Genomic DNA, 17,980 nt, shown 5'->3' with positions numbered 1-17,980 from the left:
AGGCGTTGGAGCACATACGTGACATGCTAGGTGTCTCGGTGGGACCCCGATGATGAAGCATGCCACCAACTATGTTGGTGGGTAAGGAGGCTTCTTAAAATAACCTTAACTGTGTTTCTTTTCACATTTTTAGTGTTTGGAACATCACAGAAGGACGTGGACACAAATAAATGATCTATTGCAACACTTCCTGTTTTTCGGGGGTTGGGTGGGGTCACCTGTGTTTTGGTCCCGGTTACGGCAGTCCTCTAGGGAAACCTACCAAATCCAGACATGTTTAAAAAACTAGACACACAGAGGAGTCCAGGGAGGTGTGGCTTGCATGGATCCCCCAACATTTTCATACCCAGATTCCTCTGCAAACCTCAAAATTTGCTTAAAAAAGCATATTTTCCTCACTTTTCTTTGTAGGATGACTGTGCCGGCACACATTTCCTACCACCCAACATTCCCCTCAGTCTCCCAAGTAAAATGATACCTCACTTGTGTGGGTCCCTAAAGCAGAGTCAGTCTAAAAACGTCTAAAATAAATAATTGTGCTTTTCAACTCGCTGTGCTATCCCCTCAATCTCTACACGTTTTTGGCCTTTTCCTATTGCAGGCACCTGGGCCACCCACACCTGTGAGTATCATTTTTAATCAGGAGTCTTGGGGAAATGCTGGGTGGAAGGAAATGTGTGGCTCCTCTCAGATTCCAGAATTTTCTATCAAATGTGAGGATTTTTTATTTTGTTTGCCAAATGTTAATGTTTGCAAAGGTTTCTGGGTAACAGAACCTGGTGAGAGCCCTACAAGTCACCCCATTCTGAATTACCCTACGTGTCCAGTTTTTAAAAAATGTATAGGTTTGCTAGGTTTCCCTAAGTGACAGCTGAGCTAGAGGCTAAAATCCACAGCTAGGCACTTTGCAAAAAACGGCTCTGTTTTCTTTGAGAAAATGTTATGTGTCCACGTTGTGTTTGGGTCATTTCCTGTTGCTGGCACTAGGCCTACCCACACACTTGAGGTACCATTTTTAATCGGAGGACTTGGGGAAATGCTGGGTAGAAGAAAGATTGTGGCTCCTCTCAGATTCTAGAACTTTGTCACCGAAATGTGAGGAAAAAGTGTTTTTTTGGCCAATTTGTGAGGTTTGCAAAGGATTCTGCGTAACAGAACCTGGTGAGAGCCCCACAAGTCACCTCAGCTTTGATTCCCCTAGGTGTCTAGTTTTCAAACATGCACAGGTTTACAGGTTTGGTAGGTTTCCTTAGGTGCCGGCTGAGCTAGAGGCCAAAATCCACAGCTGGCACTTTGCAAAAAACAGCTCTGTTTTCTTGGGGAAAATGTGAAGTGTCCACGTTGTGTTTTGGGGCTTTTCCTGTCACGGGCACTAGGCCTATCCACACAACTGAGGTACCACTTTTAACGGGAGTCTTGGAGGAACGCTGGGTGGAAGGAAATTTGTGGCTCCTCTCATATTCCAGAACTTTCTGTCACCGAAATGTGAGGAAAAAGTATTTTTTGGCCAAATTGAGGTTTGCAAAGGATTCTGGGTTACAGAACCTGGTGAAAGCTCCACACGTCACCCCATCCTGGATTCCCCTAGGTCTCTAGTTTTCAGAAATGCACAGGTTTGGTAGGTTTTCCTAGGTGCCGGCTGACCTAGAGGCCAAAATCCACAGCTAGGCACTTTCCAAATAACAAGTTGGTTTTCAATGTAAAAATGTGATGTGTCCATGTTGCGTTTCCTGTCGCGGGCATTAGGCCTACCCACTCAAGTGAGGTACCATTTTTATTGGGAGACATAGGGGAACACAGAATAGCAGAGCAAGTGTTATTGCCCCTTGGCTTTCTGTACAATTGTTCCTTCCAAATGTGAGGCAGTGTGTAAAAAAGACATCTATTTGAGAAATGCCCTGTAATTCACATGCTAGTATGGGGACCCCAAAATGCAGGGATGTGCAAATACCTATTGCTTCTCAACACCTTATCTTGTGCCCATTTTGGAAAAACAAAGGTTTTCTTGATACCTATTTTTCACTCTTTATATTTCACCAAATGAATTACTGTATACCCGGTATACAATGAAAACCCATTGCAAGGTGCAGCTCATTTATTGGCTCTGGGGACCCAGGGTTCTTGATGAACCTACAAGCCCTATATATCCCCACAACCAGAAGAGTCCAGCAGACGTAACGGTATACTGCTTTCTAAAATCTGACATTGCAGGAAAAAGTTACAGAGTAAAACGTTGAGAAAAATAGCTGTTTTTTCAACTCAATTTCAATATTTTTTATTTCAGCTGTTATTTTCTGTAGGAAAACCTTGTAGGATCTACATAAATGACCCATTGGTAAATTCAGAATTTTACTTTTCAGAAATGTTTAGCTTTCCGGAATCCAGAATTGGTTTCACACCCATTTCTGTCACTAACAGGAAGGAGGCTAAACGCACAAAAATATAGTAAAAATGGTGTATGTCCCAGTAAAATGCCAAAAGTGTGTTGAAAAATGTGGTGTTCTGATTCCAGTCTGCCTGTTCATGAAAGCTGGAAAGATGTTGATTTTAGCACTTCAAACCCTTTGTTGATGCCATTTTCAGGGGAAAAAAAACACAAGCCTTCTTCTGCAGCCCTTTTTTCCCATATAAAAAACAAACAAACAAAACTTTCGCTGTATTTTGGCTAATTTCTTGGTCTCCTGCAGGGGAACCCACAAACTCTGGGTACCTCTAGAATCCCTAGGATGTTGGAAAAAAAAGGACGCAAATTTGGCGTGGGTAGCTTATGTGGACAAAAAGTTGAGGGCCTAAGCACGAACCGCCCAAATAGCCAAAAAAAAGGCCTGGCACCTGAGGGGGAAAAGGTCTGGTAGCGAAGGGGTTATTAACTATGCATCAGTTAGACAAATGCCAGTGGGACTTTGAAGACCTGGTGCCCCCGTTTCATTTTTGGAGGACTGAAAATGTTGTGGCATTTGGTCAGGGGGGGTGCAACGAAAAACGTGGGTCGAGGGAGTCCCAAAATGGGTTTGAAATCAAATACATTTTCCATTAACTGTTGTATTTCGCATAGCACGAAAACTGTCTGTTAGATTTTTATGAAATTTGGCAGCATTACATATTAATCTACACAGATGATTCTGTGGGGTAGTGCAGGTACATGCAGTAAGTAAATGTTGAGTTATAATGTATTTTAACTTAGTGATTATCTGTGACTGCTGTTGTTTTGAGGTAGTACCTCTGTACGTAGTGATGACAAGTCATTATTTGATTGAATAACGACTCTTTACTGAAATTGCAGGGGGCAATGTTGTTTTAAGGGCACATTGCAGTGTTTTAGCTTCGGCCCTTAAATATAGCTATTAGGTTTATATGTTTTCCCCATCCATTACCACTTAATTTAAGTGGCAATAGGTAGGGAAATATAATTATGAGTTTCTATATATGTTAACAAATTATCAAAGAATACTAAGGTACTACCTAGTTAGTACTGCTGTACCTTAAGAAATATACAGGTATAAAAATTGAAAAATACAGTACTACACAATATTTCACAAAATAGCGTACTACAATTTGTAACATATTTCGTGATCTCAAAAAGGCTAGGCAAAAGTTACTTAAAAATGGGCATTTGGTAAAAAGCCCAGTACATGCTAGGTACTACCGCAGTACTACATAAACTGATTAGATACATTTATAGAAAATTATAGAAAAATTTCCATAGCTATTTCCACTTAAATAAAACGGTAATAGGTTGGAAACAATAATCTAAATTACTACTTACCTATATTGAAGGCCCTAAGCCACAACAATCCAAAAATCAACTAAAAGGACTATGGCCGCCTTTTAAATTTGTAAAGGCAGACATTAGCCAATTATACATTGCTTAGTTATTGCTATTCACCACGGCACACCACTAACTTACTGAGGTATACCATGACAGAATACATCACTAGGGGACAAATTTGGAATTCTATTGCATTATTCTTGCTTTACACATAGTGCCGCAAGGGCAGCACAATACTTGTGTGACTAAAGTGACATTTACAAAACTATACAAAGTCACCATACGACGCACTGCTTTGCTAGGTACATGTGCAGAAACACAATGCAGCGCAGGTTGGTGCCTTGCATTACTTTACACACCATAGGTTACAGTCCTCCACAAGTTCAACTACATCTGTACTCTCCTACATTGTACAGAACTACACTATACACCATTCAACTTTACGCTATTCCACTATACAAGACTCCACTTTATGCAACTCCACTGTACATGACACTCCTCTATATATGCTATTCCAGTATATGCCACTCCAAAGCAATCTACTCCACTGTACGCAATTTCTTTGGACAAGAATCCATTCTGTGACACTCCACGCTATTCCACTCTGCCCCACTCCACTGTACACCACTGTAGTATTTGCCACTCCACTGGTCGCAACTCCACTGTATAGAGCACACTAGAAGCAATCCAGTCTACTTCACTCCAGTGTATGCTACTCAAATATACACTATTTCACTGTACATCACTCCACTGTATACCATGGCACTTTACGCTATTCAACAGTATGCCACTGTATGCCACTCTAGCGTATGCCAAACCACTGTACGACAATCCAGTCTATGCTATTCCATTGGACATTACTCCTTTGAATGCCACTCCACTACATGGTATGCCAGTTTATCACTCACTGTATGCCACTCCACTGTATACCACTCCACTGTGTGCTAATCCAGTGCACGACACTTCACTGTATGCCACTCCACTCTACTACACTAAATTGTACTTTATTCCAGTGTATAGCACTACAGTGTATGACACTCCAGTGTAATCTATTTCACTTTCTGTTAGACTCTATTGTATTCCATTGCACTCTATTCTACTATATGGTACTCCACTTTACGCCTCTACAGCGTATGCCATTGCACTCTACGTGGCTCCACTGTACGACACTCTGCTCCCCCCTCTATAAAATTATATTGCACTTTATGGCACTGTACACGACCACTTAACTCTATCCATGTACACTCCACTGTCTAACTCTACAGTCCAATCTATGTCCGTACACTTCATTGTACAGCACTCTAATCCACTTAGCACCTCTTTTTCAATACAGTACAACACAGCCCTCCACTGCACAGGACACCACTCCAATTTATAAGATTATACTCAACTAAATGCTATGCAACTACACTATAATCCATTCCATGCCACGCTAATACACAGTATTATACTTTACTCCACTGAACTCTACTCCACTATAAGACTGTACCTTACTCTACGCCACATGATCTATTCATCCTCTCTATGCAGCTCCACTGTACACCACACTACTGTATTCTATACAACTTCACTCTACAACACTAATACACTGTTTCCCAATCTACCTCACAAAATCTTACCACAATGCACTGAATTCCACTACACAATACTCCAGTCTATGACAAATGTATGATGTTCACCTTCATTTTACTGTACGACACCCCACTGAAAGATACCTTAATAAATAACACTCAGTACTACGACTTGAAACATGTTTTCATTAAAAACATAAAAAACATTAAAATTCCATGAAATAAACACAGGTTACAGATAAGTTATAATTAGGAAAATGTTATTTATTCTTTCCATAGTTAAACTAAACAAATATTAGAAATTGTTAATTTATAGATAAACTAATATATAATTTACACACCACCTTCACATTACTATAAGTCACCCACCTACGTACACAGTTTTAATTAGAACTTATTTTAACATAACACACTATCTTGAATTTACTATAAGTTGTGCAGCTTTGAACACAGTATTCTCACCTCAGTCGTCAATCTACATAAACCATAACTCAAGACCCTACCATGCACTATGTTCTAAAAACCAATCTCATTTGGGGTGTCATAAGTATCGTTATGAGAGCTATGTTTTCATATGGTATGATTTATGTCATATGCAAGGGTATATAAAACCAGTGCATTGAGAAGGCATGAGTTCTAGTTTAAGTAGTATGTCGAGTGAGATGAAAACACTGTGTACGAAGCTGCAGGACTGATAGTAATTTTAAGGTGATGTGTTAAGTTAAAATGTAACCTAAGCTTGGACACTAGCCTGAGTTCTCTGCTTCTTTTTGGATAATTTGCATAATTTATGCTGCACTCCAAGCTTGTAAGAGTATTGTTTTGACTTATATATGGATGCTCTCTTGTTTCTGGACAAAGCTAAACCTCCCTGAAGTGTTATGATAGCAAAACACGTGACAGGGGTTGCTTTTATACATTCCAGGTTGGCTTGGATAGTATCCAAATAAGTAATACTGTACCTGAAGTGGAAAAAGCCTTTTATCATTTTATAGCTTAGTGCGGATGGAACTGTGCTTAAAGACTTTGCTGTACAAATGGCAAAAGACTATCCCTTTCTAGCTCAGGGTGGATGACACTGTGCTAATCCTGTGCTTAAAAACCTAGCTAGATAAACAGACATTTGAGGTGAGCAGGTTCAGAGTGTCGCTGGAGAGCACCTCCTTATAGACTGCGCTCTATACAGGTGTTTTCTGCTTCTTTTTTGCAAAATGTATGCAGCAATCTAAGCCTGAAAGGTGAATGGAGAAAAGGCAATTTGGGACCCATCCCCCCAACTCTATACACACTTTCTTGGCCCCTGCTTGATGGAGCACTCTGAAACGTTCCAGGTTGGAACAGATGTGGAAGAGCTATTTTTTTGGGAAGTTTTGGGAAGATTAATCAAAACACCAGTGATTAGGAAAACAAAAAATGCTTTTCCTATGGAACTATAACTAACTAGAGGCGATCGTCAGGTTTTCCATAGACAAGGCGTTTTTTGGTTTGCTAATAGCGTTTTTGACAAATCTTCACATATCTTTAAACAACAACAACAAATTCACTTCAGCTCCTTCCTGGAACATCTCAGGGTGACCCGTCAAGCAGAAGCTGCAAAAAAAAAAAAAAAAGGGGGGGGCACCCAAAACACAAAATCCCCAAGCATTGGCCGTAGACTTCTTTAGGAAGCATTACGCAATAACTGCTGAATGGAATTACACCACGTTTTGCATGAAACGAGATCTTGGTATGCAGCTTGTGCTTGTTGTGAATTGGTGTAAATCTGTTCAGCAGTTTTTGAGATATTAAGGTTTTAAATCTTTCTATATCTGGACAGTTGGATTCGAGGCGCTCTCGCAAGAGTCCCTGAAACCCAATTTTTAAAAATGGAGCGTTCTGATTGACCCAAGGTGCTTTTTGTCACTTGGGCCGATTTGCTCCCATGGGAGTCAGCCACTCGTGGGGGGGGAGTGCTCTAATTGGCTGCCAGCGACATGAGAAAAATGTTGCTTGCAGCCATTACAGGACTCAGGGATTTAAAAAAATATATATATATATATAAGGAGGCTGGGTAGGAATACCCTACCCCCATGGGCCAAAATTGAAAAAGAAGAACTTGAAATTTTTGCTGTAAACCCACATGAAACAATTAAAAAAATATATGGGGAATGAGGTGTCAGTGAGGCCTCCCTCCCCAAATCAATTTTGGGCCCCGGGTGCATTCCTATTTAAGGGGAGGGGGAATAGAGTCCCACTCCCTGAGCCATTGGAGGCCCTGTGGAGCCCGTTCTTTGGGGCTGCAATCCATAAGGTGTGGCCCCCCTCCTTGAGCCTTTGTAGACCTAAGGACCCCCATCGCCTGGGGCCGATCACTTAAAAAAAAGGGGAGGGGACCATGCAACCCGTCTTTCCAATCCTCACATGGCCCCACGGACTCCATTCCCTGATTCATGCTCAGTGACTGTATCCTGGGGAGCCCAAATCCAGAACACAGTGGTTCCCTGCCCACACTACAGCAGGCAAGGAAACGTGTGCACTCCCGTCTGGCGGGACCATTTTGAAATTTCCCACCAAATGTGAGCAAACATACAAGTCTGCTCCCAGCACATGGAGTTTTAAACATGCTCCCACTAGCTGGGAGCAGACTTGTGTTCTGTTCCCTAAACAGAACACATATTGCTACAGCCATTGAGGGGTAAGTAATGCCGGCTCCTACCAATGCAGGGAGCCAGCTGGTGCCGTGGGCACCATAGATTTACCCCGTGGCCCCTAATCTGGTGGCTGGTGGGTGCTCTGGGTAGGCACTGGGGCAACCACCTACATTTTAGGCATGCCCCAAGGGATGGGGTCTCCAGGGCCAAAACGGGCTTGAAGAGGGGAGTCCACGTGACCCCATCCCCTTTTTTATTATATATGGCCCCAAGGATGAGGATCCTGGTGCCTAATAAGGCTAGGTATGGTTGGCTGCATGCATGCCCCCCTCAGAATTTGGACCCATAGATGGTGTCCCTGGGGCCTAAGAACACTCGAGGAGGGGGGGGGGGGCAGCACCCCCCATCCCTGTTTCATTGTATACTGGATTCAGGGGATGGGGACCTTGGGGCAAAAATAGTCTTGGGAGGGGAATTGCACACCTGGCCTCTACTTAATAACACGCAGAACTGGGGAATGGGGTCCTTGGGACCTAATAAAGATCAGGGAGGACCTTCTCCCCTCTTTTATTAGATTTGGTCTCTGGGACTAATAAGGGTTGGGTCTGCGTGGCCGCCCTCCCCCTTTTTTCCATTGCACTGGGACCTGGGGGATAGGGTCCTCAGGGCCTTATTAAGGCTTGGGGAAGGGACCACATGCCCCCCTCACTTAACATATGGTAGAGGATGGGATCCTTGGGGCCCCCGAAGGCTCAGGAAGGTTTTTTTTTTAAATTGAAATATGGCTCCAGGGATGGGGTTCCGGGGGCCAATTAAGGCTCGGGGAGGGGGCAACAGGCTCCTTCCCCTATATATATATATATATATATATATATATATATATATATATATATATATATATATATGGAAAATTGTCACTTACCCAGTGTACATCTGTTCGTGGCATGAGACGCTGCAGATTCACATGCTTTGCACATCCCGCCATCTAGTGTTGGGCTCGGAGTGTTACAAGTTGTTTTTCTTCGAAGAAGTCTTTTCGAATCACGAGATTGAGGGACTCCTCCCCTTTCGGCTCCATTGCGCATGGGCGTCGACTCCTTCTTAGATTGTTTTCCCCGCAGAGGGTGAGGTAGGAGTTGTGTATTACAGTAATAGTGCCCATGCAATGGAGTAAATATGTATGTACATAATGTAGTTTAAGGTGATATATTTACAAATTTATAGATGTTCAAGATCAACTTCGAAACGGCCACAGGCTCCCGGGGAGGCGGGTGGGCGCATGTGAATCTGCAGCGTCTCATGCAACAAACAGATGTACACTGGGTAAGTGACATTTTCCGTTCGATGGCATGTGTAGCTGCAGATACACATGCTTTGCATAGACTAGTAAGCAGTTATCTTCCCAAAAGCGGTGGTTCAGCCTGTAGGAGTTGAAGTTGTTTGAAACAAAGTTGGTAGTACTGCCTGGCCTACTGTGGCTTGTTGTGCTGCTAGCACATCCACGCAATAGTGCTTGGTAAACGTATGAGGCGTAGACCATGTGGCTGCCTTACATATCTCAGTCATTGGAATGTTTCCTAGAAAGGCCATAGTAGCACCCTTCTTTCTAGTTGAGTGTGCCTTTGGTGTAATAGGCAGTTGTCTCTTTGCTTTGAGATAACAGGTTTGAATGCATTTAACTATCCATCTAGCAATGCCTTGTTTGGAAATTGGATTTCCTGAATGAGGTTTTTGGAAAGCAACAAATAATTGTTTTGTTTTCCGAATTTGTTTGGTTCTGTCAATGTAGTACATTAACGCTCTTTTGATGTCTAATGTACGTACTGCTCTCTCAGCTACAGAATCTGGTTGTGGGAAGAACACTGGTAGTTCTACTGTTTGATTGAAGTGGAACGGTGATATGACTTTTGGTAAAAATTTTGGATTTGTCCGTAGAACTACTTTATGCTTATGTATTTGAATAAATGGTTCTTGTATGGTAAATGCTTGGATTTCACTTACTCTTCTTAGAGATGTGATGGCAATTAGAAATGCAACTTTCCATGTTAAGTATTGCATTTCACATGAGTGCATGGGCTCAAAAGGTGGCCCCATGAGTCGTGTTAAGACAATGTTGAGGTTCCATGAAAGCACTGGTGGTGTTCTTGGTGGTATAATTCTTTTTAGGCCTTCCATAAAGGCTTTTATGACTGGTATCCTAAATAGTGAAGTTGAGTGGGTAATTTGCAGGTAAGCTGAAATTGCGGTAAGATGTATATTAATGGATGAGAAAGCTAGTTTTGACTTTTGCAAATGTAGCAAGTAGCTTACGATGTCTTTAGCAGATGCGTTTAAGGGTTGGATTTGATTATTATGGCAATAATAAACAAACCTTTTCCACTTATTTGCATAGCAATGTCTAGTGGTTGGTTTTCTAGCTTGTTTTATGACTTCCATACATTCCTGTGTAAGGTCTAAGTGTCCGAACTCTAAGACTTCGGGAGCCAAATTGCTAGATTCAGCGATGCTGGATTGGGGTGTCTGATCTGTTGATTGTGTTGAGTTAACAGATCTGGTCCGTTTGGTAGTTTGATATGAGGCACTACTGAGAGGTCTAGTAGTGTTGTGTACCAAGGTTGTCTTGCCCAAGTTGGTGCTATGAGTATGAGTTTGAGTTTGTTTTGACTCAACTTGTTTACTAGATATGGAAGGAGTGGGAGAGGGGGAAAAGCGTATGCAAATATCCCTGACCAACTCATCCATAACGCATTGCCCAGAGATTGATCTTGTGGGTACTTGGATGCGAAGTTTCGGCATTTTGCGTTTTCTTTTGTTGCAAACAGGTCTATTTGTGGTGTTCCCCAATTTTGGAAGTAAGTGTGTAGTACTTGGGGGTGAATCTCCCATTCGTGGATCTGTTGGTGATCCCGAGAGAGATTGTCTGCTAACTGATTCTGAATTCCTGGAATGAACTGTGCTATTAGGCGAATGTGGTTGTGTATCGCCCAATGCCATATTTTCTGTGTTAGGAGACACAACTGTGTTGAGTGTGTCCCTCCCTGTTTGTTTAGGTAATACATCGTTGTCATGTTGTCTGTTTTGACAAGAATGTTTTTGTGGCTTATTATTGGTTGAAATGCTTTTAACGCTAGAAATACTGCCAATAGTTCTAAGTGATTTATGTGAAACTGTTTTTGTCGAGAGTCCCATTGTCCCTGAATGCTGTGTTGATTGAGGTGTGCTCCCCACCCTATCATGGAGGCATCTGTAGTTATTACGTATTGAGGCACTGGGTATTGAAAAGGCCGCCCTTGGTTTAAATTTATATTGTTCCACCATTGAAGCGAGGTGTATGTTTGGCGGTCTATCAACTCTAGATCCAGAAGTTGACCCTGTGCCTGTGACCATTGTGATGCTAGGCACTGTTGTAAGGGCCGCATGTGCAATCTTGCGTGTGGGACAATGGCTATGCATGAGGACATCATGCCTAGGATTTTCATTACTATTTTAACTTGTATTCTTTGGTTTGGATACATGACCTGTATTACATTGTGAAATGCTTGTACTCTTTGTGGACTTGGAGTGGCAATCGCTTTTGCTGTGTCGATTGTTGCCCCTAAGTATTGCTGTGTCTGACACGGCTGAAGGTGTGACTGTGTAGTTGATTGAGAAACCTAGTTTGTGTACGGTTTCTATGACGTACTTTGTGTGTTGTGAACACCGTTCTAGTGTGTTGGTTTTGATTAACCAATCGTCTAGGTACGGGAACACATGTATTTGCTGCCTTCTGATATGCGCAGCTACTACTGCCAGGCATTTTTTTTAAACTCTTGGCGCAGTTGTTATTCTGAATGGCAACACCTTGAACTGGTAATTTACCCCTTGGAATATAAATCTTAGGTACTTTCTGTGTGACGGATCTATTGGTATATGGAAATATGCATCCTTTAGGTCTAGTGTTGTCATGTAGTCTTGTTGTTTGAGCAGTGGGATTACGTCTTGTAATGTCACCATGTGAAAGTGGTCTGATTTGATGTAGGTATTTAATGTTCTGAGATCTAATATAGGTCTCAGTGTTTTGTCCTTTTGGGGTATGAGAAAGTACAAAGAGTAAACTCCTGTTCCTTTCTGTTGAATTGGTACTAATTCTATTGCTCCTTTTTGTAGCAATGCCTGGACCTCTAGTCCTAGAAGATCCATGTGTTGCTTTGACATATTGTGTGTTTTCGGTGGGACGTTTGGAGGGAATTTGAGGAATTCTATGCAATAACCATGCTGGATAATTGCCAGTACCCAAGTGTCTGTTGTTATCTCCTCCCAATGTTTGTAAAAATTGCTTAGTCTCCCCCCCACAGGTGTTATGTGTTGGGGATTTGTGACTTGGAAGTCACTGCTTGTTTTGAGGAGTTTTGGGGCTTTGGAACTTCCCTCTATTCTTTTGGAATTGTCCCACTCTATATTGCCCCCGAAAACTTCCCCGCTGATATTGTCCTTGATAAGTGGGCCTTGCTTGTGAGGTTGTGGGTTCTGTAGTTTGACCTCAAAACCCCCCTCTAAACTGTGTTTTGCTAAATGTGCCTCTGCTCTGTGGGGAGTAGAGTGCGCCCATGGCTTTCGCCGTATCAGTGTCTTTTTTAAGTTTCTCAATAGCAGTGTCCACCTCCGGCCCAAACAACTGCTGTCCATTAAAGGGCATATTCAGCACGGCTTGTTGTATTTCCGGCTTGAATCCTGACGTACGCAACCATGCGTGTCTCCTTATTGTTACTGCAGTATTTACTGTTCTTGCAGCTGTATCTGCTGCATCCATGGCTGACTGTATCTGATTATTTGAGATACTTTGTCCTTCCTCCACCACTTGTTGTGCCCTTTTCTGGAACGCTTTGGGTAAGTGTTCTATGAAATGCTGCATTTTGTCCCAATGAGCCCTATCATATCTTGCCAGAAGTGCTTGTGAGTTGGCAATGCGCCATTGGTTTGCTGCATGTGCTGCAACCCTTTTCCCTGCAGCGTCGAATTTGCGACTCTCCTTGTCTGGAGGTGGTGCGTCTCCCGAGGTGTGAGAGTTTGCTCTCTTGCGATCTGCCCCTACTACCACAGAGTCTGGTGTTAATTGCTGCGTGATATACACAGGGTCTGTAGGCGGTGGCTTGTACTTTTTTTCCACCCTTGGAGTTATTGCCCTGCCCTTCACAGGCTCCTGAAACACCTGTTTGGAGTGTTTTAGCATTCCAGGTAGCATAGGTAAGCTCTGGTATTGGCTATGAGTGGAGGATAGTGTATTAAACAAAAAGTCATCCTCAATCGGTTCTGCATGCAAGGTGACATTATGAAAAGCTGCTGCTCTTGAGACCACCTGCGTGTAGGATGTACTGTCCTCAGGTGGCGATGGTCTCACTGAGTAACAGTCTGGGCTGTTATCTGATACTGGCGCATCATAAAGGTCCCATGCGTCGGGATCATCCTGACTCATTGCAGTATGAGTTGGGGATTGCATTAGTGGTGGAGTGACTACCGGTGATGTGTGCATTGATGGTGGTGGAGATGGTGACGGAGTTGTTTGTCTTGCCACCTTTGCCTGTGGTTGCTTGTCCTTTTCTTGAAAGGCAAGTCTTCTTTTCATTTTAATTGGGGGAAGAGTGCTTATCTTCCCTGTGTCCTTTTGAATGGTGAGCCTCCTTTGAGTGTAGTCTGGCTCCATTGATTCAAGTTCTTGTCCGAACTTATGTCCTTGCATTTGGGAGGACAATCCCTGTTCCTCTGTGTAGGAACCAGATTTCGGTTCCGAGGCTGGATGTTTTCGGAATGGAAACCTTTTCGGTAGCCTTTTTCGGCTCCGACGACACTTTCTTTATTTTCGGCGTCGTGGTGTCTCGATGCCGACCCATTTCGGTGCCGCTGTCTCGGTGCCGAACTTGTTCGGAGCCGCTGTCTCGGGCTTGAGATTGCTGTGTGCCGGTATCTCGACCGGAGTCGGATGACTTTGACACAAGTGTGCCATTTTTCGGTGCCGATGATCGGTCACCTATTTTTCGGGTTAAGCCATGGCCTGTTGGCGGTGGCATCCCCTGGGCTTTTGTGGTCTTCTCGTGAGTTTTATGTTTTGACGTCTTACTCACGGTTTTAGGCATTTCTTCGGGATCGAGCTCGTCCGACTCCTGGATGGAGAAGGTTTTTTTCTTCCTCCTCCAAATGCCTTTGTCCTGTCGGCGCCGACGCCATTTGCAGTCTTCTTGCTCTTCGGTCTCTTAATGTCTTCCTCGACCGAAACGCTAGACAGGCTTCACAAGTGTCTTCTCTGTGTTCTGGAGACAAACACAAGTTACAGACCAGGTGTTGATCCGTATACGGATACTTGTTGTGACATTTTGGGCAGAAGCGGAATGGGGTCCGTTCCATCAGCCTTGAAGAGACACGTGGCCGGGCCGACCAGGCCCCGACGGGGGATCGAGAAAACCCCGAAGGGCCACCGGAGCTCCTCAAAAGTCGGTGTCGATCTGTTGTAACTAACCCGATACCGAACGCAAATAATACCGTCGATTTTTCCGAGATTCTAACTAACTTTCCGAACCGAAACATGGAGCAAAAAGGAACACGTCCGAACCCGATGGCGGAAAAAAAACAATCTAAGATGGAGTCGACGCCCATGCACAATGGAGCCGAAAGGGGAGGAGTCCCTCGATCTCGTGACTCGAAAAGACTTCTTCGAAGAAAAACAACTTGTAACACTCCGAGCCCAACACTAGATGGCGGGATGTGCAAAGCATGTGTATCTGCAGCTACACATGCCATTGAACACATATATACATATATATACACACATATACATATATTTTGGCCCTGGAGGATACAGTCCCCTAGGCTTGAAGGCCAACCCACTGCCATGCATGCCAAAGGCTGTGTGTGGCATTGGGGTTGGCAGCCTGCTAGGGGACTGGCCAAAGGGTCTGGTGGCAGGCCAAGTACTGTGGCTAACCCTCCTCTGTACACAGCCAAAGGCCATGTTCAACATGAGCTTGGTTGTCTACAGGGAGTTGGACATAGGGATGCGGCCAACCCAACGCATAACCAAAGGCCATGCACAGCATGGGATTGACTGCCTCGGGTTGGTTGGCCGGGTGTAGTGAAGAAGGTGCTGGCCGCAGGCCAGGCCCTGCTTCCAACCCCTCCACCACTCACGGCCAAAGGTCATGCACAGCAGGGTTTGGCTTTACCTGTGGTAACAAAATATTACTTTCCATTAGATAAAACTCCTAGAAACTAACTGAAAAAACAACTGTTAAAGTAGCGTTATATTTAGGTGAAATGTTCAGCAACAACGTAATGTTTTAAACTAAAACTAAAACACATAAAATAACCAGTTATAGTTATCACAAGTAACTATAACTTTTATCCTCACCATACACTAATTAATCCACACGCTACACCACTCACTACATAATCAATTACATTAATGATAATATCATTGCAACATTTGCAATTAAATTATTGATGAGAAAAGTATGCATGGCAGGGGTACGAATTATGGTTACCTTACTTACCTTCCCTCTTCTACATTGTTTGACTTTCAGTTGTTATTGCCCACTTCTATCTTGTGATTCTATGTTTGAGGATCAGTAACCATACAATGAGGGCCTCTTTACATGTCAATTGGGTGCAGCAGATGGCTCTCTTCAGGTTTCAGACCCATAGATTGGTACTTACATGAGGTGAGTTTCTGCCTCAAAAATCCAAAAACTCTTTCCACTCAGAGCACTTTTTTTGAAAATTTAGGGTTTGTCCAGGTGGCTATAAAACAGCTGTGCATCTATTGGCCCACTCGTAGCCTGCTTGCTATGTTTAGTGAATCCCACACGGCAGAAGCTGCTTTTACAAAATACAAATATTGACACTCTACCTGCCAAACAATGCCAGCATGGCAGACCTATTGGCACTTTTATTTATTTTTAAAGACAAAGCCTCAGTATTTCGAGGACATTTTAGCATTTTCCTTCTCCATAAAAATACCATAGTGGCCTAGGACAAGGGAAACGCAGCAAGCCTGGGGCAGAAGGCTCACCCAAAATAATTGTGGACCTTCTGCCTCAATGTCTACCAGCAAATGCTCAACTGCCAGAGTATTCCCCAACAGCAGAGTTGACAGAAGGTTTGCCATAAACAAACACTGATCTTACCTCTAAATGACATAAGTGATGCATGAGGTGGGCAGATTGGGCATCGTGGAATTTTTAGCAGAGGCCCCATTAATACCCTCCTCTAAACTGCCCTTTATTGTTTCAGCAAAAAGATTTAGTTTCTCCTGTTGAGTCCTGAACTCATTTCTGTTAAAAAAAAAACATTGTCCACAGGACTGCCCATTTCTAGGTGCATTTTGCACCTGAGTAAAGGCAATATATCTATTAACACTAATTTTCTGTCCACAGTTATGTATTTAACGATAAGCTGGGATTCTTCTGTATGCATGCTTCTTTCACTCTAGGTAATGTCTTTTGTGTTATGTAAGGCAGCTTATATCACGCATGACTCACCCCAGAAGAGGTATCTCAGCGCGTAAGCTTACTAGCTATGGGGTGGCAACGAGTAGTAGTAACTTAAAACAACACAATTTTGAGTAGCTTCCTAAATTGGTCTGGGCACTAGCGTAACTGTATTGGAAGGGCATTCCAATATATAGGGGCCAAATAGGAGAAAGATCTCACCGCCTGCCCCTCCCCCGGCCTGGTCTTGTTGACTCTGGGAACAGTAAGCAACATTTTGTCGCGAGAATGCAAATTTCTTCTTGGACAATAGTTAAGGTCCTCGAGGATAGATAACGTGGCCTCTTTCCAGCGAGTGCCTTGTGAGTAATACAGCAGACTTTAAAAATGATCCTACCACGCACCGGCAGTCAGTGTAGGGAGTGTAGTAAAGGTGCAGCAGATGTCTTTGCTGGCGCGCTGCAAACAAGACGGCCGCCATGTTTTGTATTACCTGTAACTTAGTCACCAAAGACTCATTTATGGAGGCAAGTAAGGGATTGTCACAGTTCAAACAACTCAATTAACGCCTGAACCAATGTTTTCCTGGCACTCATGCTTCCAGGCTCTTTAATTGATAGAATTCCCACTCAGAAAACTGTTTCAAAGGCTGCACATCGTTCTGTCATTACATTTTGAACCTCAGTGTTGCCTAAATAGGGTGAGGGTTCTTATTTCAATCATTCTGATTCGCCTTCTTTTATGATATCCCAAAGTGGCATAATGACACACACAGTGGTCCTTATGCACTTTGTCAACTTGTCGAAAGCAACATCCTCTACTTACACAAACTAAGAAGGCTAAAATTACAGTTTCGCTTCATACCTCCACTAATTATTTTGTCCACATTTTGCCACAAAGGCCGATTCTAAGGTAGTTATAGCAGTCTTTCAGCGGTTCACTGCCTCTCCTGCTCGATCGGCAACACCCGCTTTACCACTACACCCTATGGGCGCTAAAGGCCCTGCACAAGGCTGTGTCACTGCACCAGACTCAGGGGGTGAGCATGGACTCTGCAACAAGCTTTGACAGTGGGCACTGCCCCAATCTTTAGTATGTGGTGTTGCATTAAGCTTTGTAGACAGCAGAATCACTTTGTGCTGCTGAACCCTTCATGATAAATCCTACCTGCTCCTCCTTGGTGTAGAGCTGGAAGCACTCGTCCAGGGTGCAGCTGTGCTGCTGCTGCTGATGCGCTTGTTGCTGTCCCCGGACGCTGTCAGCATCCTGAACCACCTCTTCCTGGATATTTCCAAACAACCTGTGCAAGGAAAGAGGAACGGAGAGTGTCACCGATTGCCAAAGAACCTCCATGTTCAGCAAGCATTTTCTTTCTCAATTGACCATAACTGTGTCTTGTGCCAGCACCATCATTAGACCCTTGTTTTTCCATTCCACTGTGTCTCCTCTTTTAGTGAGCCTAACTCTCGCCCTAGACAAACCCTTCCCTCCCTCTCCACAACTTCTCCCCTTGTCTACTCCCTTAGAGCACACCACCTTCTTTAGGCCATAGCT

The 17,980-nt window shown here is 43.5% G+C and overlaps 1 protein-coding gene across 1 annotated transcript in view; it reads right to left on the bottom strand.

Moving 5' to 3' along the window:
• Positions 1–17,980, bottom strand: part of USP43 (ubiquitin specific peptidase 43) — a 750,310-nt gene that overhangs the window by 22,769 nt on the left and 709,561 nt on the right. Inside the window, exon 11 of the mRNA XM_069200325.1 lies at positions 17,594–17,726. Coding sequence (XP_069056426.1) covers positions 17,594–17,726 — 133 coding nt within the window. The remainder of the gene's footprint in view (positions 1–17,593; positions 17,727–17,980) is intronic.

Source organism: Pleurodeles waltl, chromosome 7 (assembly GCF_031143425.1).
Source record: "Pleurodeles waltl isolate 20211129_DDA chromosome 7, aPleWal1.hap1.20221129, whole genome shotgun sequence".
In the NCBI taxonomy this organism is placed as follows: domain Eukaryota; kingdom Metazoa; phylum Chordata; class Amphibia; order Caudata; family Salamandridae; genus Pleurodeles; species Pleurodeles waltl.
Note: the sequence above shows the minus strand (reverse complement) of the source record. Positions and strands in the feature narration are given on the sequence as shown.